The following is a 27404-nucleotide window of genomic DNA, read 5'->3' on the forward strand; positions in this document are numbered from 1 at the left end:
CCACAAAAAACTGGTCTTGAGAACTACATCACTACAAATTCATATGTGTGATTATTACAACTTTACTAAACCAACAAACCTAATGTTGGCCTAAGACTTTTGCCCAGCACTGTATATACTATAAACCCATCTGACTATGTGGACTTTCCTATTAAACCGTACATAAATGAGTTTCCTACATCTCTAAAGGCTCTACTGATGCAATAACTACAATCTCCGAATTGAAAAGTCATGTTTGACAAGATAAAAGATCCTCATGTGAACAGACATCTCACACATTCATCTTTATATGTGGTTGATATGTGAAAGTGAAACTCAATTTTACAGGATATTACTCTCAGATAGCTCTCATATTTGCACAGTACACGCAGAACAGTTCACCTAACAAACAGATTTAGAGTTTAAGACCCTGCACACAAATGCTTCTAATCATTCTGGCTGAGTAAATGTTCGCTCAGGTTGAAAGTGGGTAGAGCGGCGCTTTGACCTGAGCATCAATGTAGAGTTAACAGTCTGTTCATGCCCACACAGTCCTGAGAAATTGTTTAATTAGTCAAAAAAAAAAAGAAAGTTCAATATGTAGGTTTACAAGTTCCGTGGATATGTCAAGCCTTTCAGATTCACCATGTCTCTAACACTTCAACAGGTTGCATAGTCTTTGGTTCATTTATTTGCGTATTTGGACCCTAATAGTTCATAAAGTTAGAATTTGAACCCTCCAGGTGCTGCAAAGCTATCTTTATATTCATTCTGGCAAAAATCGAGTGGATTTCTATAATCTGTTTAAATTCCTACTTAATTTGTTATGTTTTATAACTAGTTACATCACGACATTTGCACATATAAGGTCAAGACTTCCGAGGAGTATTTCTCTGAGCATGACATAATTGTTTGTCGGCAGCCGCAGTTGTAGTAAAAACTGAAAATATGTCCAAACTTCGAGCCGATTACCTAAAATGTTCAGTTGTTGGTTGAATGGGACAGAGCAGCAACAACCTGGAGGGGGTGGGGCTTGAAGTGGCTCGTGTGCATTTAAAGGGCCAGCGCTCCAAACAACCTTTCTGGTGTCATTACTCAGAAATAGGGTTGAAGATGGACCTGTGGAGTTGAATTAATGAAGAACTCAGACCCAAGTATAACATTTACAGTTTATGTAGACCACAGGGAAATGTTTTAAAATGCATTATTCCATTTTAAAGGTGTAATAATTTGCTTTTTTTAAAAAAATAGATTAATGCATTTTAAAACATTTCCCTATGGTCAACATAAACAGTAAATGCTACGCTTGGGTCTGAATTATTCAAAAAGGTCATATTTTGCTAAACCCACTTTTATTAGTCTTTGGTTCATTTATTTGCGTATTTGGACCCTAATAGTTCAGAAAGTTTGAATTTGAACCCTCCAGGTGCTGCAAAACTATCTTTATATTCATTCCAGCAAAAATCGAGTGGATTTCCACAACCCGTTTTAATTCCTGCTTAATTTGTTATGTTTTATAACTAGTTACGTCACGGCATTTGCACATATAAGGTCAAGACTTCCGACGAACTTGCTTTGCTTTAAAAAAACAAACAAACAAAAAAAAACAATGGAATAATGCATTTTAAATCATTTCCCTGTGGTCTACATAAACTGTAAATGCTATACTTGGGTCTGAATTCTTCATTAATTCAATTCCACAGGTCCATCTTCAACAGTATTTCTGAATAATGACACCAGAAAGGTCATTTTGAGTGCTGGCCCTTTAAAAATGCAAATGAGCCACTTCAGGCCCCACCCCCTCCAAGTTGTTAGTTGGGCTGCTCTGTCCCGTTCAACCAACAGCTGAACATTTCAGGTAATAGGCTCGAAGTTTGGACATATTTTCAGTTTTTACTACAACCTCTGCTGCTGACAAACAATTATTACTCAGAGAAATACTCCTCGGAAGTCTTGACCTTATATGTGCAAATGTTTTGATGTAACTAGTTATAGACATAACAAATTAAGCAGGAATTAAAACAGGTTGTAGAAATCCACTCGATCTTTGCCAAAATGAATATAAAGATAGCTTTGCAGCACCTCAAATTCAAACTTTTTGAACTATTAGAGTCCAAATACACAAATAAATGAACCAAAGACTAATAAAAGTAGGTTTAGCAAAATATGACCCCTTTAAAAAAGCTAAATATCACTCCTTTAACAGAACTTAGTTATGCAGTGCCAGCCAGATTACAACTTCTGTCAATATTAAAATGTTGTTAATGTTATGTTTATGGTTACAAAGATACTAGTTTGGTTCAGTCAGGAGTTGGCAGAAATGTCGTTATTAACATTCGAGCTTTACTGATTGTGCTTTTTTTCCCTCCTAACACTAACAACACCGCTTTTACTGTTTGTACCTAATCACACAAACACAGTATAAAAGTGTCGTGTAGATGTGTAAGGTCTTTGTGAAGGAGTGCTAATAGAAGTGCAGTGTCTAGACCAAATATGACCTTTTGAGGAATTGTGTGAAGAAACAAAGTGTTTTTCTGTCTTATGCATATCCATTTATCCACCCAATGCATGCACTTAAAAAAAGAATCATCATTATGAAAGGCTGACATTTTCTTGCTGATGAGCAATTACACAACATTAAGTTGAGTGACTTTGTTATAAGATGCTGATTCCCCTTTGTCGGTTATTTGTCTTGATACATTCTCAGTGACAGAAATCTTGATATTATTGGTAAATACTTGCTCTACCTGTCTGCCTTTGAAATATATGTTCTCTCATTTGCACGGTTAACTAACCAGACTCAGATTCTAATAAAACCATCTGTCTGAAATTATCAGCTGGTATGACTTTAATTTTCACACTAGTGCCTTAGAAGGTCCAATCATCTTAGAACATCTGTTCATTTGACTCAGAATATATCTGTCCATCTGTATATCTCAGTATCTGGGACTCTCAGTCCATTAGCAAAAATGATAAAGCCTCTTCATATGTTATCAGATGTCTTCATGTCATAACATCAGGTTTGTGACTAATCTATACTCACTTCATGTTCTATAAATGACGAGATGGACTGGAACAAATGCAATGATTTAATTTAATTGAGTTGTTTAACCCATAAGGACCCAGTGTGACATTTGTGGCAGTTCCAAAATGAACATTTCTTTCTCTCTCTCTCTCTCTCTCTACATATATATATATATATATATATATATATATATATATATATATATATATATGTATATATATATATATATGTATATATATATGTATGTATGTACTTTTTTTCTCCGCATGTATTTTTATTGAGTATCATTCAAACTTATACACCAAAGCTATATATAAAATAATAAGAAAAAAAAAACAACATAAATGAACAGATGAACAAAATAACACATAGAGCATTTCAAATATAAAAAATTAAAACACAAAAGTACTGAACAATTCTCTATATTTAACTGTCCTTAAGTGATTTATCACCATTTATTGTAATTTTATCTTCTGTATTTTGTGTTTTTTGGGGGAAAATCATATATTTTCTTCCATTTAATTCACTAACCATGTTCATTAAAGCTCAGAGTAAAGTTGAGGGTTATTACATCAAAAATACAGAAAACTAAAGAAAAAGTGACTTTTTCAGCAAAATCTCTCATTAACTGAACATAAACCCAGTGTGTCCATTCACTGTCATTGATCCAACTCCATGGATTTTACTGATGAATCAGTGTTCAATTTTGTAGAAGATGACGGTGTTTCCACAGTAACTATGGAGCCTCTGAACGTCCAAATGGGTCATATCTGATGACCATGAAAAGATGACAAACTGTACTTTAAACCAATTATTTACATGGATTGATTGGTTTAGTGGCTCACCAGGTATTAAACAGTTTACATCAGTGGATGATAGATGGAGGATTAAAGGAGTTATAGTATTAGTAGCAGGATAACTAAGTTAAAATATTCAAACATGGCCTTTAAATATTGATAGAATGTTCAGAATAAAGAGCTAGGAGGTCATTGTAGAGATACAAACTGAATATATTTAAACCAATGGACTGTGGATTTTTGTTACCACTAGAGGGAGTAGTGAGTGACTCTGCTGGAAGACTAATGCCATGGGACCTTTGACCAAATCATCAGAATGAGATCAGATGGGATGAGAACCATTACGAAACAACTTTTAGAGTCACAGAAACTGAAAGTATGATAAAAGCTATAACCACGGGGTTTGTTTTCACCACTGGACGCAGCTCTAAATGAAAAGAATGGAGTTTTGATGCTGAAATGGCAACATTTCTTTGACACTAGTCGCTTTTCCATAGACTCTCAAATTGTGCGAATATAACTTGCACATAAAAATGTACCTAATCGAAAAACGGTAATTTCGCCAAAATTCTAATTTTTCAATTCAAAGTTCATGTGCTGGCAAGAAATGCAAAACTGCAATGGAAAGACCTTTTTTTGCAACTAGAATCAGGTGAATTAAAAAAAACAAATGTTGACATACATTACAACAAGCAAAGAAGAAGAAGAAACATGTTGCGGTATATGTGGACACACCAGGAAACCCAATCATTTTTTAATTTAGTACGTGATAGAGGGGTAATATATAATAATAATGAATATATCTGTAAATCAACATGATATTTACGTTCGTTGCCATGTTTTTATAATGACTTCTCGTGTCATCTCGCCATGATAAATAAACAAATCATCGCAATTGTGATTTAATGGAAAAACCGCCATTACGCACTTATTTTTTTTTCGACATTTAGAGAATGAAGAGCATAGAAGGAAAGGTCATTTCAAACACCAGTGTGCACGGACAACTTTGAAGCAGATGTGTGTATCAGTGGTTTGTGTTAAACTCTGGAATTCTCTTTATAATGAGCTGAAGGACTGTAAAAACATATTCCAACTGAAAAAAGTGTGTAAAGAAAGAACAATGAGATTATATGAACAGTTATAAGTTTTACATTTGGCTTCGTATTTGTTTCGTATTTTGTGACATATTTATTTATTTGCTTTGGACTGGTAAAATGTTTTTTCATCATTTCATCAGGTTTATATTTACCTATGTTTTGTACTTTCTGGATATGTAGTTTAGCACTTGGTTTTGTTTTCATTTGGTACTATCTTTGGATGTATTTAGTTGGTTTGTTTGACTTTATACAGTATGATTTTATAGCTAGTTGTGTGTGGCTAACCATTAAGGTTATTATTATTTAGAAGGGGGCAGGAAATATAAAATTTTCTTCATCCTGCTCCTTTTTGAGCATGAATGTGTACATGTTTGTTTACTTGATGATTATTGAATGTTTACTGATGAAATGCACAACCATGAATGAAATAAATAATAAATAAATAAATAAATAAATAAAATAAATATCAGTAAAGTTTTGCGCAGATGTCCAATGGAAAAGCAACTAGTGCTGAGTTTGATTATGAGGCTTCTGAAGGTATTAAATTATTGTGTGACTTTATTAACCCTTTCATGCACGAATTATGAGAACCTTTGTCAATATTTTTTTCTTGAGTGTTTTTGTTCCGCTTTAGGCATGAAAAAAACAATGCAATTGATTTTTTTTTTTTTAATGAACATATTTTTCATGGAGTTACAAATATGTCCACTCAGCTGGACACCATGCATTTAAGTTTGGAAGGAAAGAAACATTTATTTAAAAATCATCATCAGAAAGTGATATACTTTGTGAAAACTATGAAATAAAAGCATTTTTTATGCCACTAATTGCTAAATTGCTACTGTTTTCTCACATTTTATCATACTCTAATATTAGTTATTACTCATTTCATGGAGATATTATCTTCCTGAGACCCAGGAAATGGACAGTTTTAGCTTTTTTACATTAAAAAATTGTCTTGATTGGAAAGTACATCATGCAACAGTTTTTTCAGATTCATTTTTAAAACTATTTTTATTTATTGAGTGATTTTTTATTAATGGAATGTCCTTTGCAATGCGCAGCATTTTTATAGTAAAACTGTCAAACTTTTGTCCCCTACCGAGGACAAAATGCTTTGCTGGGTCTCAGGAGGATATGCAAAAAATTGTTGACTGTTTGTAAATTACAGTCTAATAAGAATTAGCAATTGATTTACACTAAAACATGTTACTGCAGATCAGGTTTATGAAGAACAGCAAAGTTACAGTAATTGTATGTATTGCAGTGTTTTGGATGATGCATAAGAGTCCTGATATGGAACTAAAACAACAAAACCCATGAATAAACAATAGAACAGCCGTCCACTGTAGTGACCAGTATGCATGAAAGGGTTAAGTGTATGATACAGTCTGTGGATATATAGCATTTATTTATTGGTTGGTTTGGTAGTCCTAAGTGTGTTTCAGTGTGTGACTTCCTCCTGCTGATGGGAGTTTGGAATATCAACGCGACAAAAAAAAACAAAACAAAACAAAAAAACACCTATGCAGAATATAAAGAAATGCCATTATTGTTGCATCACGCTGGCTAATTAGAACCCCAACTTACAACCACATACTAAGATGGAAAAATGAGCACATGCAGTGTCTTCTGTAGCCCTGTAAGGGGGTAAGACCTGCCCTTTTCCACTTTGCAGTCCCTGCTATGCTCAGTCAAGTGTACATACGCACACACACACACACACACACACGCACACACACACTCTTTGGACGCATGCAGAGCTATGTCAAGGAGAGCAGTGTGTGACTCTTGAATCTCACCCAAACTCTTCAAAGTCACTGGAGTGTGTGCATGAATGGAGTGTGTCTGTGTGTGTGTGTGTGTGTGTGTATGTGTGTGTGTGTGTCGACTGTACGTACAACACTAAGGAACTGCCCAGGGGACGAGTGCACATGAACAGTGAAAAGGGGCCAACTCAATAATGCAAATACTGGCTTATTAATGAATATTATACATAAATGAATAATGCCTTAACACTTGTGGCAGTAATAACATAAAAGCTGCTTTATATTTTTAGAAACACTGTTGTAGCCTCTGCAGATATTTCAATGATTTATTTTGGATAAACAAAAATATTTAGGTTCATTAAATTGTCTTGTTTGATTTGGCAAATAATGGGAACTGGTCACACATTGTTTCTTTTCTCTCCCCCCCCACACATTAATTGAATAATAGTTTTTGCTAATCCTTTTTTTTTCTATTTTGGATATGAGATTCTGGTTTTAACCCATAAAGACCCAAACAACCACTGGCAACAAAATGCATATCTTGATCTAAACTGTTTAATACCTGTTGAGCCACTAAACCAGTCAATCCATGTAAATAACTGGTGTAAAGTACAGTTTGTCATCTTTTCATGGTCATCAGATATGACCCATTTGGACGTTCAGTGGCTCCGTAGTTACTGTGGAAACACCATCATCTTCTACAACATTGATTCATCAGTAAAACCCATGGAGTTGGATCGATGACAGCGAATGGACACACTGGGTTTATGTTCAGTTAATGAGAGATTTTACTGAAAAAGTCACTTTTTCTTTAGTTTTCTGTATTTTTGATGTAATAACCTTCAACATTACTCTGAGCTTTTCTGAACATCTACATGATCAGTAAATTAAATATAGGTATATATTTTATTTTCACTGAAAAATACCTAAACACATAGGATAATATAATAGTAAATGGTGATAAATCACTTAAGAAAGGTTAAATATAGAGGAAAAAAACTGCCACAAAAGTAGCACTGGGTCTGTCCGGGTTAAATGGGGTTATCGTAAAAGAGTACAGGCATTTTGTAGAGACCACATGTGTTTGTCCACCTTTCACTGTTACAGCTGTATCGGTTATGTTTCTTACATTATTCAGCACTCCAGACTCAAACCAGAAATGTTGTTTTTTCACTGATGGATTCAGCTCAACTGACATCAGTTTCACTCGACTTGCTGCCTTTCCGCTAACCTGTCCAGTCCTCCATCTTTCCCAATGAAAAATCCGTCTGGAATCACGGGGCTTGAATTCAAATGTAAAGGCGGGACTAACAGGTGTCGAGTAAACCAATCACAGATAAGACTGATGTGATATAATGATGCGACGAGCAGATCCCTAATGTCAACGAACCTCAGCGTGTTTCCATCGTGGCGTACGGCGGTGGTGGTCGAGTAGAAACTTTGGTGAATGATTATTGTCGCTTTTGTCAGAGAAACTTGAGAATACAGGATGAAATCTGTAATTCAACCCTTATTTTTGAATCAAGTAAACAACCGACGACAGTTGTAAACAGATTTGCCAAGTTAGAACTGACTTTAACTTGCGACAAAAAGAAGTCTGTCCATATAACACATTGCGAAACACCTGCCCCCCACACTTGTGATTGGTCGGTATAGAGGGTATGTACATACGTCACTTTCCCCCTGGGCCACGCCCCTCTAAGTCAGACTGAGTGGCAAAAACCAACCTGCTCAATATGACGGAGTATAGCAGTAAACACAGCCAGACCAGGAAAATGTGAAATATGAAATTAAATTAAGGACAACTGGACTGGACATGGATCTGTACGAGCTACCAAAGAACAAATGGTCCATGAACACTGACATGTGGACAGAAATTGCGTATCCTGACATCCAGGGTGGAGGGGATTAGCGCTATTTTTACCTGAAACAAATATACATGGTTTCATCATCACTGACAACCAGGGTCCAAAACTAGGGCCCAGAACCAGCTGATCCAAAGTGCATTTACAGTAGACCGTGTACTGACCCCAGTGACTATATGTATGATCTACTGGTACTGAGGAGATTTACGTCTAGTTCAGATCAAATACTTCATACAACACAGATACTACTGCTTTGTACCAGCAGGGTACGACTTTATTCTTGTAATATTATGGCTTTATTGCCAGAATATGACGATTTTAATCTCATAAATGAATGACACTTTTGTTAAATTATGATTTTTTTTTTTTATAACTATGACTATTCTCATGACATTGTGATTCTTTTTGTATTAGACTTTATCATAAAATTACGGGTTTTATATCAATATTTTATGACTTTACACACTGTAAGCCCAGATAAGTAGAGTTTACTCAAAAAATTTGAGGCAAGTGATTGCACTTAAATGATTTGAGTAATGATCGACTAATCAGTTGGTTTAAGTAAGTTCAACTTTAATGCTAAAAGTATTGAACTTAAACTATTAAGTAGAAAACACTAAAACACAAGTTATTTGCACTTTAAATCTGTTGTAAAATCAACCCCACTATCCAACCATCCAACTCAGCATTTTAGGTTACACTGATTAATGTACTCAGTTGCAGCCAGATTAATTTATCATTGATTAAAAAAACTTTTTTTTAAGTTAATCAAACTCAAAATCCTATTCCTGACAAAAACAGTTATGACATTATTCAACCAAATATATTGTAGCATGAATGGAAGTTAGGTCAATGTCATGTACCAGTGCAGGGAGTGCTTTTAATTTGACAAGACATTAAGATTTCCATTGTACAATTACAGTCTAAGATGAACAAGAAAGCCATTGTTCTTCCTCTGGCTCTGACTCATGGTGCAGCTCTACAAAAATACAAAAACAAACACAAAAAGGCCAATAAACACTGCCATACACACATTAAATCCAAATTAACACTAACACCACAACCCCGCTGAACCCCTGCACAGAAAAATAACACATTTTCAACAACATGCCCAATACCCACAATGCAATGCAAAGATAAAAAGGTGTGGTCATGACTAAAACTTAGTGATTTAATTCCATTCAACTTAAACTTTTTCGTACTTTGAACTATGTCTACAAATTAGTAGAATATAGTTAACATTTTATAGTAACATCATAAAACTTAAATCATTTAAGTGCATTTTAATTAAAGCATTTTACTAAATACAACTTCCGGGCTTACAGTGTAGTTGTTGTGACAAGTGTTTTTATTTTATGTCGCCGTAATACGCCGTCGTAGCTTTATTCTCCAGTTCCCCCATATTTGAAACTAGGTTAGCCTCAGTTTAAGTTAGTTTACTAATCATATAGAGCACAAGGTTCAGAATCACAAAATAAAGACAAAACCATGAAAGATCTGATCATGAAACCAAGAGTTTTACTAAGAAGTAACGTTAGCCAAAACAATACGCCATTTAAGGTCTGATTTGACCCAAAAATACAGCATAAATTAATGTTACCTGACACCAAACGGGATCCACAGATCTAGGTTTGGTTTCCTGGATTTGTGGCTCCATCTGCTTCTCTTTTCTTTGTCTTTCGGTGTCTGTAAAACGATAGCTCCAACTGCTTTTCAAGCCTGTTCATACAATCAGTCTCACAACAGCTCTTCCCCATTTTTTATTGAATATTGCTCTTAAGTTTAGACAGTATTGAAGCCAACGCTGTCACTCAACTCCCTCTTTCTGCCACTCAGTGGTCGGAATCACGGTGACTTCCACTAGCGGTGACGTCACATGCATACCCTCTATAGAATATACTGATTGGTCCAATTCTGGACTGTTTTCTCAGTATTGAACACAGTGAGAAAACCTGATCGCTGGCCAGGCTATCTTTTTACTACAGGTATAGTTCTCCCTCAGCGTGGCTGGTTGCCATAGCGACACACTGTAAATTATTGGTGGCATCATCTTCCAATGCGAGTTCAGCCACAAGTGAGGTGATGATATTGGAGGTTATAATTTCACTGTAGGTTATAATTTCCCAAATAATATGTTATTTTAACAGTCTTTTCAGCTGAAAATACGGTTGTTTAGACATAAAATCTGTGGTTGATTTATTGAGAAGTAGTTTTTAAAGATTTCTCGCTGGCTTGTGACAAAGAAAGTGGAAAGTTGCAATGCCCAGTGTTCTCCTTTTAAACGTGACATAACATAATATATTTGCTTTAACCCCATTTCAGTGAGTTTTTGCGCTTTGCTTTAAATTTGTGGCCAGAATGCTAGAAACTTCCATGATACTTGCCTTGGTTTTCCGTGATGATCCACTTAAGTAATGGCAACCTCTGATCATTTTAAGGATCTGGATCATCCTGAATCATATACCTGAGTCATTTGAGCCAGAATTGCCCAGTCACACTCAAAAGGAATCTGAATCAGATGGCGTTTAGTGTAGTGGATCCTGTGTCGACGAGTGAACCTTGGGTAAGAGATTCGAGAAAGGATTCACAGATAGATTGACACTGTAAAAAATCAAAATCTTACCAAGTGTATTTTTCTCATTTCTAGTCAAAATATCTCATCACACTTAAAATAAGACATAATCACCGAAAGAGTAACTTTTCAGTGAGATATAGGAACTCATTTTTAGACAAGAGATCATGAAAATCTTATTTAAAAAAATCTTACCAAGATAATTTTCACTTGTTCCATTGGCAGATTTTTTTTTTTTTTGCTTAATTCAATTTTTTTTGTGTGTTTTGCTTAATTCAAGATTTTTTTGTTTAATTCAAGATTTTTTTTTTTTTTGCTTAATTCATGATTTTTTTTTTGCTTAATTCAAGATTTTGTTTTTGCTTAATTCAAGACTTTTTTTTGCATAATTCAAGATTTTTTTTTTGCATAATTCAAGATTTTGTTGCTTAATTCAAGAAATTTTTTTTTTGCTTAATTCAAGCCAAAAAAAAAAAAAAATCAAGTTTTTATTTTTTTTTTTTGCTTAATTCAAGATTTTTTTTTTTTCTTTGCTTAATTCAGGTGTTTTTTTTTTTTTTGCTTAATTCAAGATTTTTTTGGTTAATTCAAGCAAAACAAAAATCTGCCAATGGAACAAGTGAAACTTATCTTGGTAAGATTTCTTGAAATAAGATTTTCAAGATCTCTTGTCTAAAAATAAGCTCTTATATCTCACTGAAAAGTTACTCTTTAGGCGAGTAAGTCTTATTTTAAGTGTGATGAGAGATTTTGACAAGAAATGAGAAAAATACACTTGGTAAGATTTTGATTTTTTGCAGTGCCGTCCCTTTCCTCCCAACAAATCTTAAAAAACCTTATTGTAATTTATGGGACTTTTTGCCGCCTCTATAGGAGTATGTGTTGTTATCAGGTTGTAAAAATTGCAAGAGGTTAGTGAGGGGAACACGTTTGGAATTTAAATGTAGTCTGAGTAAATGGACATAGATCTATGAGTAGTGAGTGATTTTAAAGATTCAGGTAAATGATCTGAGTAGGGATTCAGTCGACCATTTCCAACACACACATGTATTGATGCACCGACGATTCAACATTGACCAATCTGTGATCCATATGAGTTTACATCAGGTAATGAAAAAGCAAAACATGCTGATCTGAGGTGAATTGAGCTTCTACTGTCAGAGGAAAAGTGGTATTAGTTTGTGACCAGACTCATAATTATGCAGTGCGATGTTTTCTGTTAAAATCATCACTGTGTATCATTCAACACAACAGATATTTGGTGTGTGTGTGTGTGTTTGAAAATCAGAGAGTGATTAGGGTGGAGTGTTAACAAGAATCTCCTGCCATTAACACCATGGAATGGGAATAATCCTGCACAGGATGTCATCTTCCTATGTCTGGAAGTACTTCTAGTCTCACTAGTTGATTTTCAATTGACCCTCAAATTGTGTGAATATAACTTGCGCATAATAATGTACATAATGGAAAAACAATCTGTCATTTTCGATTAAAAGATGGCAAGAGGTGGTTTTTCGGGCATACCACAATTGGTATATGTCGAAGCCAATAATGTAATAACAGCCGATAACGTAATAACGACCGATAACGTAATAAAGTTGCCATTTTTAAAATGTAATAAGCCAATAACGTAATACACAGGTGTCAAACATGTGGCATAGGGGCCAATTCTGGCCTGTCAAAGGTTCAATTCCGGCCCATGGGATGAAAGTGCAAAAATTAACCTGAACAGTCAAGGTTGTCCAGATCATTTTGGTTCAGGTTCCACATACAGACCAATGTGATCTAAAGTAAAAATAACAACACAATAACCCATAAATAATGACAGCTACAAATTTTCTTTGTGAAAAATTATGTGGAAAAAAATTAAGTGAAAAAGATAACATTACACTGTGAAAATATTTACATTTACAAAACTATTCTTTCACAATAAAATGCAAATAAATACATAAATAAAAACAAAGATGAACAACCCGAAATGTGCAATTTAAACAATATTCTGCCTGTTACTAAATGTTTGTGCATTTATGGATCCGCTGTGATCTGTAGTTGTGTTAATAGTAAGAGATGTAATATTGTAGAAATTGTTCAAATTTTAGTTCCAAACTCCAAACTTTTAACAATATTCTGCCTGTTACCACATGTTTATGGAACATTGTGTGTAATGTACATGTAGGAATAATAAGTCAAGGCATAATATTGTTAAAATTGCACAAAGTTTTCTAATGAAATTTCTGTTTTTCTCAAGTTATTCACATCTTTTTTGTAAAATGTAAATATTTTCATAATTTAATTGGGGTTTTTTTTGTACTAAAACAAAAAGAAAAACTTGGATTTGTCATTATTTATAGGTTATTAAGTCACTATTTTACTGCTCTGGCCCACTTGAGATCAAATTGGGCTGAATGTGGCCGCTGAACCAAAATGAGTTTGACACTCCTGACGTAATATCTGGCCAAAACTGTAATAAGAGTTTGGCAAATAACATTATAACTTATTGGCTGGTTATTACGTTATTGGCCTAGTAAAAAAAAAAAAAATCTTTACAAAGGTAATAACTGAGCCAATAACATAATAAGTTATAACGTTATTGGCCAAAGCTATTGCATTATCGGTTCAGGACTTTTATTATATTATTGGCCAGATATAGTATGTTATTGGCCTATTACATTTTAAAAAAGGCAAATTTCTTGCGTTATCGACCGGTATTACGTTATCGGTTGTTCTTACATTACTGGCTTCTACAGTATATCACGCAAAAGTGCAATGGAAAGACGTTTTTCTGCAACTAGAGTCACATGAATTAAAAAAAATCGTATGCTGAAGGACGTTACAACATGCAAAGACAATATGGCAAATATATGGGCAAAGAAATCGGATTTGTGCTGTTCAAACTGTCGTTAACAGAACGGATACAGGTCACATATGGGCAAAAAAATCGGATTTGTGCCACATTTGCCTGCAGTCTGAACGTAGTCTATGTTTCAGTCTGTTTCTGAGTCAAATACACAGTGATGAATGCAGATCTGTAGATGCAGTTAATAAGCCGAGTTGGTGAGTATGATGTGTGAGCCAGTCTTATTTCTAAGGTATATTGATACAATGAACAGATGGTTGTGTATAAACCAAACAGATGGATTAGTATAAGCCACTCCTTTGGTCTAATATTGAGAACCCACTCTGTAGTTTACTGGAAATTTAACTTGTTAAAGGCTCAAATAACTTATAACCCAACTTATTTTTCTGTTTTGATGAATCTGATGCTTTTTTAGTGTAGATGTTTATGAAGATTTTTTTTTTTTTTTTTTTTTTGGTGCAAACTTACAGCACTCCTGTGGGCTTCGGTTGTTGCGGATCAGAACCTTCTGGTTCGCGGTGCGAAACAGTCTGGTCCAGTTGAGGGTGTTGTAATAGCAAAGCTGGCTGTTCTCTGCGATGTGGACATTCCCGGCGCTTATCTCTCTCAAAGACTGGAGCTGCAGTGATGAAATGCCTTGCTGCTTTAACACCAGCAGGGAGATGCCGCTGAGGGGGAGGAAAGGAAGGGAGGGGGGGGAGGAAGAGACGGGTTGACAAGAAGAAGAAAAAAAAAGTTTGAGAGGAAAGAGAAGTGAGCAGATTAGGTGGGAAAGAGAGTGGAAAATAAAGAAACAGAAAATGGATATTTAGTGAATCATGAAGGGCATTTAGTGACACATACTGTACTTCAATATGGCTGACATCTGCCACTACAGTCAAACTTAACCATGTCTGTTTTAGGGATGAAACAATATGAAAATTTCATATCATGGTTATTGTGACCAAAATTATCATGGTTATCATTATTATCACGGTATTGTTGAAATTGTGCTCAAAATGTTCAAAAAGTACAAATACACACACTGAAATAATTTAACCAAGTTGTATTTTGAAAAAAAAAAACAACAACAAAAAACCAAATAAAATAATAGGCACAATTCACTTTCTGTTGGCAGAAACATTCAAGTATTAACCTTTAGGGTTCTGAGCCTATCTTGACTGTTTTTCAGTACTTTTGATTTTGCCTTTATATACTATATAAACAAATGTTTACTCAATCCATGTTTGGTATCCTTTTTTTTCGGTACAGTTTCATCTATTTCATCTGCCTATTATTTTTTCACTTTAACCTACTATATCAACACAAAAGGACAAAGAACACAAAAAATCTAAAATCCAATTTGAAAAACGTACATAATTTATTGCATAAATAACACAAAGATGCTTAATGATGCTTATTGGTTCCAAATATTAGGTATATAAAATCAAAATAGTAATAAATTAAAACTATACTCAAATATTTGACATAAAAGCAGATCTTTACATAGGCGTTTCCTCCGGAAAAGTGCGGTAATCAAACACGGTTATCATGATAATTAGAATTTAAACGGTAATACTAACCATTGGTAATTTTACCGCGGTTTATCATTATACCGGTAATTGTTACATCCCTAGTCTGTTTATTAGGGCTGGGCAAGTTAATGCGTTATTACCGCGTTAACACATTCATTAAATAACGCCGACAATTTTATCTCACGTTAATGCCGTTTTATTATAACTCATATTCTTCTGCCCCTGCTTTGTGTGCATGTAGCGATTAGCTCGGCAGATAGACAACAGGTTTAACAAGAAAAGCCGGATGCCGAAAACTTCTCTCCAATTTTTTTACTTGAGACTGACTGTAAAACTGCAACATACATACAAAATATCTCTCAGTTCTGTTCATTTCCTTAGTACATTTACATGGCATTATACATTTATATAAATGGGAAAAAGATCGCTAGCTCGATGCTAACTTGAATGGGAAAATCCATAGATATGCTAATGATTAGCATTTACGGATTAATTTAAGATTTAAATTCAGTGAGTAAGTACGGTGTCAGATAGAAAAGTGACCCCCATGGAAAAGTGACCCGTGGGTCAGTTTTCTATTATCGATTTCTGACCTCCCCCCCCACCAATGGAAAAGTGACCCATCCCCATTGAATCACCAAATTTGCTTAAAAAAAAAAAAAAGTTTATTTGAGGTCTATATAAACACAAAACATGTTATGAAAAGCACAAAAATAATTATTTATGCCTGATGAGTGTCAGACTTGCTAATATTAATGCCTTTATTTGTTTATTTATTTATTTAATCTCAGATTGGGACGTGTTACCCGAGATTTTGTAGAGTGGGGGGAGGGATGGGGTGGGGTATACATATGTTATGTGGAAAATCCAAAAGTATTGTCTTTTCTTGTATGATTGTCACTTCTTTTCTTTGTTTTTTTTTTGTTTGTTTGTTTTTTTTGTTTTTACCTTGATTCCAATAAAAAGACCATTGAAAAAAAAAAGAAAAGCACAAAAATGTATTAACAATTATGCATTGCCCAAATGTACATTCACATGATATTACAAATATATCTGTCAATCTGTGATTAACACCTGATATTGACTCAAAAAAAAGTGTTATTGATTCAAATCTCATAACCTTTACTGCAATCTGTTTTCACCCATTCAGTATTACTTTGTTTTTGTTACAAATATTACTAAATTTATATATATATATATATATATATATATATATATATATATATATATATATATATATATATATATATATATATATATATATATATATATATGTTAGAAAATAAATACATAAAACCTTTTTTCTTTTCACTTTTTTTTTTCATAATTTAGGGTCTATAATGTCCAGCAACTTGAAAATGAACACAGATTATTTACTTCAATAACTATATGAATTAATTAATTTAGTAGTTTCTGGTGAAAATTTAAAATTATGCATAAATATTTAAGCTGATTATGATATAGAAATGTATTAGAACAGTTTTATTAACATAAAGCACAAATTCATATAAAGGGTCAAAATTCTGTGGGGTGGGTCAGTAGAAAATTGACTCACAGGTGACAGTTCCATGGGGTCAGAATTCTATATGACAATGGCACTGCTGAAATACTCACATCAACATTAATGCTGTAGAGATATAATTTAATATTCATGTTTAACCACTAGTGTAAGTATGACTAATATGACACATAACATTGGTACAACAGCAGAATGGTAATGGTAACAGATATGCAGCACATGTAACCAGTTTGTTTACTTAGTTCAATATTTCGCACTTGAAAAGTCCAAGTCGTATGTGACAGCAGCTTAGTCAGATGGTGCCGCCAACTTCTGGAAAATATTTTTTCCAGACTTGTGAATGACATAAATAGAAAACATATTTAGAAGAAAAGGGACAACTTGCCTTTCATTTTTGGCTCTGCTTTTCATACAAATACTTATCCCTGTATTTGGACGAGCTAATCCTGTCCTTGTCAGTCCCTGTAAATGTGATGTGTTGTTTGTCATGTTTACAATGTACTTACATACAGGGTGGGGAAGCAAAATTTACAATGAACATTTAGTTGTTTTTTCTCAGCAGGCACTACGTCAATTGTTTTGAAACCAAACATATACTGATGTCATAATCATACCTAACACTATTATCCATACCTTTTCAGAAACTTTTGCCCATATGAGTAATCAGGAAAGCAAACGTCAAAGAGTGTGTGATTTGCTGAATGCACTCGTCACACCAAAGGAGATTTCAAAAATAGTTGGAGTGTCCATAAAGACTGTTTATAATGGAAAGAAGAGAATGACTATGAGCAAAACTATTACGAGAAAGTCTGGAAGTGGAGGAAGCAACAAAAAACGTACCAAAGCTTTTATTAAAGCTCTCAAATCCTAAAGGATCCAACCAAATCCATGAGAAAAATGGCAATTGAACTTGAGGTAGACAACAAGAGCGTTAGAAATGCAATAAAATACAATTTGAAGTTAAAATCTTAAACAAGAACCCCAAAACACTTGTTGACAACAGCAACAAATCCAACTTCAGCAATTTTTGGGAATCATGTTTATGGCCGCCTTCTAGCCCAGATCTAAACCCTCTGGATTCTGCTATTTGGGGCGTTTTAGAACATGCTACCAATAGAACATCACACAGCAATGTCGACTTTCTTAAAGATACTATTAAAGAAGAATGGGAGAAGTTGTCACCCGAATATTTGAGGAACACTTGCGCAAGTTTCAGGAAGCGTGTGAAGGCAGTTATTGAGAAAGAAGGAGGACACATAGAATAAAAACATTTTCTATTATGTACATTTTCTTGTGGCAAATAAATTGTCATGACTTTCAATAAACTAATTGGTCATACACTCTTTCAATCCCTGCCTCAAAATATTGTAAATTTTGCTTCCCCACCCTGTACTGTATGCATCAAGCTTTTAAACTACATCTGCAAGGGTTAACCCATAAAGACCCAAATATCCACCAGTGACAAAAACATCTACTGATCTACAATGTTTAATAACTTTAGACTCACTAATCCTATTAATACATGTAAATAATTGGTGTAAAATATAGTTTGTCATCTTTTTATGGTCATCAGATATGACCCATTTGGACATTCAGAGGCTCTGTAGTTACCGTGGAAACACCGTCATCTTCTACAACACTGATTCACCAGTAAAACCCATGGAGTTGGATCAATGACAGTGGATAGACACACTGGGTTTATGTTCAGTTAATGATAGATTTGACCAAAAAAAGTCACTTTTTCTTCAGCTTTGTCTATTTTTGAAATAATAATCCTCAACTTTACTCTGAGCTTTTATGAACATCTACATCAGGGGTGTCAAACTCATTTTAGTTCAGGGGCCACATTTAGCTAAATTTGATCTGAAATGGGCCGAACCAGAAAAAATAATAACATAATAATATATAAATAATGTCATCTCCAAAATTTCTCAGTGTTTTAGACCAAAAAAAGTACATTTACATTACAAACAGGTTTACATCTACAAACTATCCTTTCAAACAATGTGAATAACATGAACAAACTGAAAAAATAAGTGTAATTTTAACAATATTCTGCCTCAGTTTATCATTTCCACATGTACAGTATAACTTGTAGATCACAGCGGGTCTACAAATACACAAAACATTTAATAACAAACAGAATGTTATTAAAATTGTACTTACTTCTCTTAAGACATTTCAGGTTGTTCATATTTGTTCAGGTAATTCATGTTTTTTGTGAAATTATACTTTGTCTTAGTGTAAATACATGAAAATATTTACATTTACAAACAGAAAAATTTGGAGTTGTCATTATTTATATGTTATTATGATAGTATTTTACTGGTTTGACCCACTTGAGATTGAATTGGTCTGAATGTGGAACCTGAACTAAAAGGATTGTTAATTGTTAATTTTTGCTTTTCACAAATTCATCGCAAGGGCCGGACGGGACCCTTTGGCGGGCTGGATTTGGCCCCCGGGCCGCATGTTTCACACCTGTGATCTACAGGATTAGTAAATTAAATGTAGGAAAATACATGATTTTCACCCAAAAAGACCCCCCCAAAAAAACAAAAAAAACCCCACAAAATACAGAGGATAATATTACAATAAATGGTGATAAATCACTTACAGATGGTTAAATATAGAGAAAAGTTCATTTTGGAACTGACACAAATGTCACACCTAGTCCTAATGGGTTAAACAACAAATTAAATCATTGCATTTGTTCCAGTCCATCTCTTCATTTATCACCGTCATCTTCTAAATCACTGATTCACCTGTAAAACCCATGGAGTTGAATCAATGACAGTGGATGGACACACTGGGTTTATGTTCATTTAATGATAGATTTAACTGAAAAAGTCACTTTTTCTTCAGCTTTCTTTGTTTTTGATATAATAACCCTCAAATGTAATCTCAAAAAGTACATTAAATATACAAAATACATGATTTTCAGTGAAAAAAATGTAAAATACACAGGATATTATTATAACGAATGGTGATAAACCGCTTAAGAAAGGTCAAATATAAAGAAAAAATTAGTTGGGAACTGCTATAAAAGTAACACTGTTTTTTCAATTCTAGTTTTCGTCATTTCGTTAGTTTTCGTTAACGATAATAACGTTGGTGCAAAGAGTAAGTTGTATTATGTATTTTCACATTATATTCAAAGGTTATAGTGATTACATATGAACCTAGAAATACTTTTTCTTCAGCTTTCTTTGTTTTTGATATAATAACCCTCAAATGTAATCTCAAAAAGTACATTAACATACAAAAATACATGATTTTCAGTGAAAAAAAAAAAAAATACAAAGGACAATATTATAATAAATGGTGATAAATCACTTAAGAAAGGTCAAATATCAAGAAAAATTAATTATGGTACTGCCCTAAAAGTAACACTGGGTCTTTATGGGTTAATGTTGCATGTTCCTCCAAATCTAACCAGTCAGATTTGGATTCAGTAATATATACTTGTATAAATATGTAGTTATGTTCTGAAAATGTGGCATTAATTTGTAGAAATACCATCATTACACACATCAACTGTGAACTCATGTTGTGTTTTGTTATAACCACAGGTTTGTCATGTCACTACGTTACTTTCACCTTAATTGTCTTTAATTCTTTAGCCCTTTTCGTCCCACAGTCTTTCTCATAAATCCCACTTGCACAGTTAAACATGACAGGAAGCCGGTGGGGTGTCAAAGCCACTGTAAGTACGAAGGACCGAGCATAGGGCAAGAGTGGGTGGCAGGGGGTAATTTGTACCGCTGCCTGCTGTTTCCATTTGCAGGTGGATGACACAGGCACTTACACACACACACACACGCACACCTGTACGTACACACAATGTGCTGCCTCACATAGTTCACACTGTGCCATAGGCTGCAGAGACAAATCTAAATGTCAAAGCAAATTTTTTAGCACTTTGGGAAAAAACCCCCACTCAGATTAATAATAATAAAAAAGAAAAACAATTTGAGTCTGTGTGCTTGGTTTAAAAATCTGAGTTCTTAAATGTCACAACATGGAGAGTGTCCACTCTTCACTGTCTTCACATGACAACAAACACAGGTCACACATTTGTTTATTTTACAACCAGGAAGGACACTAGTGCAGTATGTGTGATTCATTATCTGATTTAAAATGTTTCTAGACATCCAAATTCTCTACTCTACTTTAAACACTGTTGCGCATAAAGTTGGAATAAAATATTTTGTATCTCTCCTCATGAGATGACTGTGACAATATGATTTTTTGTTGATCGATAAAGTGTAACTAGGACTCAGTATCTAAAACTGTTTTACAAGTAAAATGCTTCCAGAATAAAAGTAGTTAACCTTTACCAAATTTAAGTCACTAATAAAGAATATATAAATATATATATATATATATATATATATATATATATATATATATATATATATATATATATATATATATACACACACACGGTGTCCCATAAGTCTCCATACATAGGAAAAATAAACGTTTCTTGACATAAACCATTTTTATTTATATAATATGCTCTATATGACTGTGTGTCCTTTGTCGGGAACACATTTCAATGCGTGTCCTCCACTGCTGAAGAACTATAAAGAAGAAATATAAAGAAATACATGTTAGAACCATATATGTATGGAATGTATTGTATCTCCTATGTATGGAGACTTATGGGACACCCTGTACATATATATATACATATATATATATATATATATATATATATATATATATATACATATATATATATATATATATATATATATATATATATATATATATATATATATATATATATTTGTTATAACTTTAGTTATTTTTTAAAAAATATTTTATTTTAATTAATTGTATTTTATGTATTCATTTTGGATGTGTGCGTTTATATATTTTTGTTACACTATGAGGTGCATTAGGGTTGGAACTCTGTTAGAGTGGGGGTACATAACTATGTTGTTATATTTTATGTACATTCAATTGTACAGTTATGATTGTTATGCTATGATTATAATAGAAAAAATCAATTAAAAAAAAACTTTGGAGAAAAAGTGCAAGTTGGTTGTTGTTTCTAAGATACAGTCTTAGGCCAAAATGTGGAAATCTGAGAATTAGTGAGAGAATGAGTTTTATTCAAAAGGAATGTTTGTGTCAGAGCTACCAGATCTACTTCAAAACAGTGTCTGCACATTATAATGCATTCACTTTACAGGTTCTATCTAGTGGAACATTTAGAAATTCATTATATAAATGTACATAAACCAACATATATGTGTAATAACACACTGAAAACATGAGCTAACCAGCACTTTTGTCATTTGTTTTCTGATTCATCTTACAAAAGTATGTAAGATTTAACACATTTAATGTCTGAAGCAGATATTTTCTAAGAAATTGTAGAACAGTGTAATCACTGTACCTGGTCAAAGGTGATTAATGATGTGTATAAACAGGGGAAAAAAAAGAGGAATGTGTCTGAAAACCAAATTATTCTATAACTTTATGGGACACAGTGTAGTATAGCATGCCAAAATAGATATAAATATAGAATAGGAGTGATATTTCATATTTGAATATTTAACACATAATAATTACTTGTAAAAGCAGCATAACTGCCCTGGAGTTAAATATATGTGATTTTACATTGTGTAATTACTCTACCCAATTACACTGTCATTAAATTAAACCCACCTCCTCTACACAGATCACATTCAAATCTCTGAAGGCGCACTATTTTTAGTGACTAAAAAAACAAAAACATGATTAAATCAAAATCTCACCTCAGTATTTTACTTTGCTAAATGCAGATGAAATATTATGAGCTGGGTGCTTCTATGAAACTGGGTTCATTTTGGTACCTGGCACTTTGCCAGCTTTTTAGACCCAATAATGAAAGAGAAATGTAGACATATTTCCCCCCAGGATGTACTTAATGATGACCTCAGATAAATGCAAAAAAAAATATACTGTTGCTCTGAGCCATCCCAAAATTAATGAATTTTAATAAAATACTGGAGCCAAAAATAGGACCAAAATTGGGACAGGAAAAGCTACCCAGGTGTTAGTGCATGGCTGTAAATGGTCTTTTATGCCGCTATAAATAAAGACACTGTGTTAAATTTGAGGATCCTAGTAGTTTTTCTAATCCAGACATGCAGGTTTTTAATGAATCTCAGTCTCATTCCAGGTTTCGTGTGTAACATATTGTGTCCACTCTTGTTACATACAGAACCTGCCCATTTAAACACAAATAAATTGCGAGTGATTTTGCAACAGGGGTCATTTTTATGAAACTCTCTGCCTTACATATTTACTTAGATTCCCAAAAGGTACCTGTGAGAGAATACAAAGATATTCGAAAAAAAATAGTTGTGTGTAATTTTCGTGTCCTTTTAACCATGTTACATGCGGATTTTTGTATTGAAAATAATATAAAAATGTGTTTTATCTGGTTCATCTGGTTTGAATTTTTAGCCCCCATGTCCTATTTTTAGAGACCAGTTTCATAGAAGCACTCAGCTATGACAGTAATTACATCTGTTTAATTCCGTGGTAGGTACCTGTACAACGCTCGTCCCCCAATAGTTACCAGGTTGGAGAAAACACTCAAGTCTGTCATGTTGTCGGGCCATGACTGGATGTTCAGAAAACCTAAACGGACACACACACAAACACAGAAACACAGTCATCATTAGATTCAGCTGTCAGTCATAGTGTCTGTTGCACACAGTGAAGAATAAAATGAGGAGTGGGTTATCCACATTCCAGGATCACACAGAAACCACAACACCTGAGCCTCAGCTGAAAGCAGCCAAGCTCTTCTAAACCAGAAAATTGTATAGGCACAGCACCTCCAGGGAGAAGTTTAGTGCCAGTTATGATGAATATTAAGTCTGATATATCAATATTTTTGCATTCCTTTATCTGCCTCTCTGCTGTTAAATCATTTAGAAGATTAAATGAATAGCTGAGAAGATGGCTGTGGCTCACTGAGGACTTTCAATAATGGATTCAGAAATATGAAATATTTACTGGAGGAAGGGTAGGGGGTACAATCCCCAAGCCAACAGCGGAGGACAAACAAAATGGATGATGAGGGATGAAAAATGTACGTTGTGAGGAGGAGTATAGGTGATAAGGTGACGAAGACGCTAGAAGTCTGGGTAATTATGATTATAAAGACAAGCAAAATGTCACAAATGACTTTAGCATTAAAAGAAAAGACACAGGGTGATGGGAAAGATACGAGAACATCGAGCCGCTGCCACCCTGAGTACTGCCCTCATGACAAGAGACAGACGATGGATGTGGTGGGTGTGATAGACACGGCGGTGGGTTTTTATAATGAGTCAACAGTACGCTGAAAAGTAGTAATATTTATTAGGTTAACTGTCACAATTTTTTTTTATGACTTGACCTTGATTGAGTTTTTCTTTTATGAAAAATAAAAAAAGAGTAAAATAATAATAATAATAATAATAATAATAATAATAATAATAATAATAATTATAATTATAACAATAATAATAATAAAAAAGAGTAAAAAAAAATATTCATTCATTTCATTTCATTATCCACCGCTTTATCTGGGGCTGGGTCGCGGGGGTAACAGTCTAAGCAGGGACGCCCAGACTTCCCTCTCCCCAGACACTTCCTCCAGGTCTTCTGGGGGGACCCCGAGGCATTCCCAGGCCAGCCGAGAGACATAGTCTCTCCAGTGTGTCCTGGGTCTTCCCCGAGGTCTCCTACTGATCATATATGAATAACCATCATCAGTAAATTACTTGAGGTTTGCTAGTAAAATAAATGTGTATCCGCAAGTAAAGTTGAACTTGATGATCGCACTTGTAGAATTTACTTACAATTCTAAGTGCAAATACTTTCCTAAGTTTTCCTGTGTATTTACTTTATTATTATTATTATTATTATTATTATTATTATTATTATTATTATTAATAGGGTCATTGAATTTGACTTTCTCCTTCTTTGTAAGTTTTACTTAGACTCTGACTGCCTCAAAAATGCTAATGCTAATGCACCTAAAGCTAATGGCTTTTCAAGGTAACTTTTAAATACTGTGACATTTTGGTAGAACAAAGTTATGGGAGAGTGAACACTGGTTGCACTTTTTGGATTCCATAATACCACACACTTATAATAAGGCAGCAGTATTTCCTTTTATTCAACAATGCATTTGTGAAACAGCCTAGACTGTCTGACAGCAGCACAGACCGTTCAGCCATGGTGTCAAACTGAAATATTCCTTCCACCCAGTTCACTCAGATACTCTCCCCTATAGGCAGAACATGAGTCATAGAACTACAGAACACAGAACTGCAATTTCCTTTAAATGAATATTTACAACTTGCAAAGTAGTGCACCGTCACATGACTCAGTGACTCTGTAAACTACTGTATGTGAGTCACATGACTGCACAAATTGCCCCCATTACGATCAGTGTGGCTCGCTACAATACTTTTTCTAACTTTTATGAATGAACAATAACATTTACACAATATTTTACATATTTTTTGCAGTTTAAATTGCCTATTAAAACGTACTTGGTATTTCTAGGTTCATGTGCAATGACCTTTGAATATTATGTGAAAATTCATAATTTAACTCACTCTTCCAACACAGTTTATTTATTACGTGAATGACATATTTAGTATTACTTGAATAATTCCAGTTCTCACCGATACTTTAGAAATTAGAAAATAAAAAAATGTGACAGTTCACCTAATAAACATTACTACACCAAAAACTCTTTTTTTTCAGTGTGTATCTAACTTTGTTATATAAACTGTGCATTTTCTTTTCCCAAGATTCATAACAGTGTTTATCCAGAAAGTGTCTAACTGGGGAGAGAAGCAGAGGAAGCCAAGAGACCAATAACCTTCAGCAGCAGCTTTATCAATTTGCGGACATCATTTTGTTTGTTACATCAATCCCAGCTGAGCATCTGCAGGATCTGAGTGAAAGCTTATTAAGAGTGTTTGACAGGGGAAAAAATAAAATACTCATAATTGTGAAGAATCACTCACTCTGATTCAAGCAAAAGTGTTGAATTCATAATAGGCGCATCCTCAAAACAAATCAATATTAGAGCTGTGGCCAAATATATTTTGGAAGAACAGCAAATTCAGCATCAGTACTAGAAAAGCATGAGAGTATGTCTCAGCCAAGGCCCATAATCGCCTCTTCTACAATATTATCAAATCAGGGACATATCACTCAGTGTGAGCCTCGTTTCTGTTGTTTTTGTCAGTTCTAGTTCTGGTTCTTCTTGTATAAACACATCATAGTCTTGGGTTTTTAAATGGAAACCAGAGGATGTTCAGTTAAAAAAAAAAAAGTCCCATTACGTACCACAATAAATAACTATTAACCCATAAAGACCCAAATATCCACCAGTGAACAAAAGCATCTACTGAGCTAAACTGTTGAATACCTGTTGATCCTCTAATCCTATCAATACATGGAAATAATTGGTGTAAAATGCAGTTTTTCCTCTTTTGGTCATCGGATATGACCCATTTGGGCATTCAGAGGCTCCGTAGTTACCATGGAAACACAGTCATCTTCTACAACATTAGTCGCTTTTACATTGACCCTCAAACTGTGCAAATATAACTTGCGTATAAAAATGTACCCAATGGCAAAGCGACAATTTCACCAAAAGTCTCAATTTTCGATTAAAAGTTTTAGCGCCGGTAAGAGGTGGTTTTTCAGGCGTAGCGCAAATGGCATATCACACAAAACTACAATGGAAAGACCTTTTTTCGCAACTAGAGTCAGGTGAATTAAAAAAAAAACGGATGTTGACGGACGTTACAACAAGCAAAGAAGAAGAAACATGTCGTGGTATGTGTGGACACACCAGGAAACCCAATCATTTTTTAATTTAGTACAAGATAGAGGATAATGTATAATAATAATGAATATATCTGTAAATCAACACCATATATACGTTCGTTGCCATGTTTATGGAACGACTTCTCGTGTCATCTTGCGATAGTAAATAAACAAATAATCGCATTTGTGATTTAATGGAAAAACCGACATTATGCGCTTCTGTTTTTTGACATTTAGTAAAAATCGGTAAAGTTTTGCGCAGATGTCCAATTGAAAAGCAATTAGTGATTCACCAGTAAAACCAATGGAGTTGGATCAATGACAGTGGATGGAGACACTTGGTTTAAAGGTGCAGTATGTAGGAATTCTGTTCTCAGTAATTCTAAAATGGCCCTGACTGTCACCAGACATTAAGGAATCCTGTTCATTTCAAATCCTGATCTCACTGACAGTAGTAGTCCAGCCAGAATATCTGCATTGGAAAAGCTCAGTGTCAGCCCCGAAATGATGTTTATGTTGTCATTGTGTGTTTTGGTCTGAGGCTCCGCCCATCACCTGTCTGCC

At 34.2% G+C, this 27404-nt stretch overlaps 1 protein-coding gene across 1 annotated transcript in view; it reads right to left on the reverse strand.

The window, feature by feature from the left end:
* The window catches only part of erbb4b (erb-b2 receptor tyrosine kinase 4b), an 885828-nt gene that overhangs the window by 196243 nt on the left and 662181 nt on the right, over positions 1-27404 (reverse strand). Inside the window, exons 11-12 of the mRNA XM_030124408.1 lie at positions 23546-23636; positions 14430-14629 (exon numbers count right to left, since the gene is read on the reverse strand). Of these exons, the coding sequence (XP_029980268.1) occupies positions 14430-14629; positions 23546-23636 (291 nt within the window). The remainder of the gene's footprint in view (positions 1-14429; positions 14630-23545; positions 23637-27404) is intronic.

The sequence above is a fragment of the Sphaeramia orbicularis genome, chromosome 21 (genome assembly GCF_902148855.1).
Source record: "Sphaeramia orbicularis chromosome 21, fSphaOr1.1, whole genome shotgun sequence".
NCBI classification, from domain to species: Eukaryota; Metazoa; Chordata; class Actinopteri; order Kurtiformes; family Apogonidae; genus Sphaeramia; species Sphaeramia orbicularis.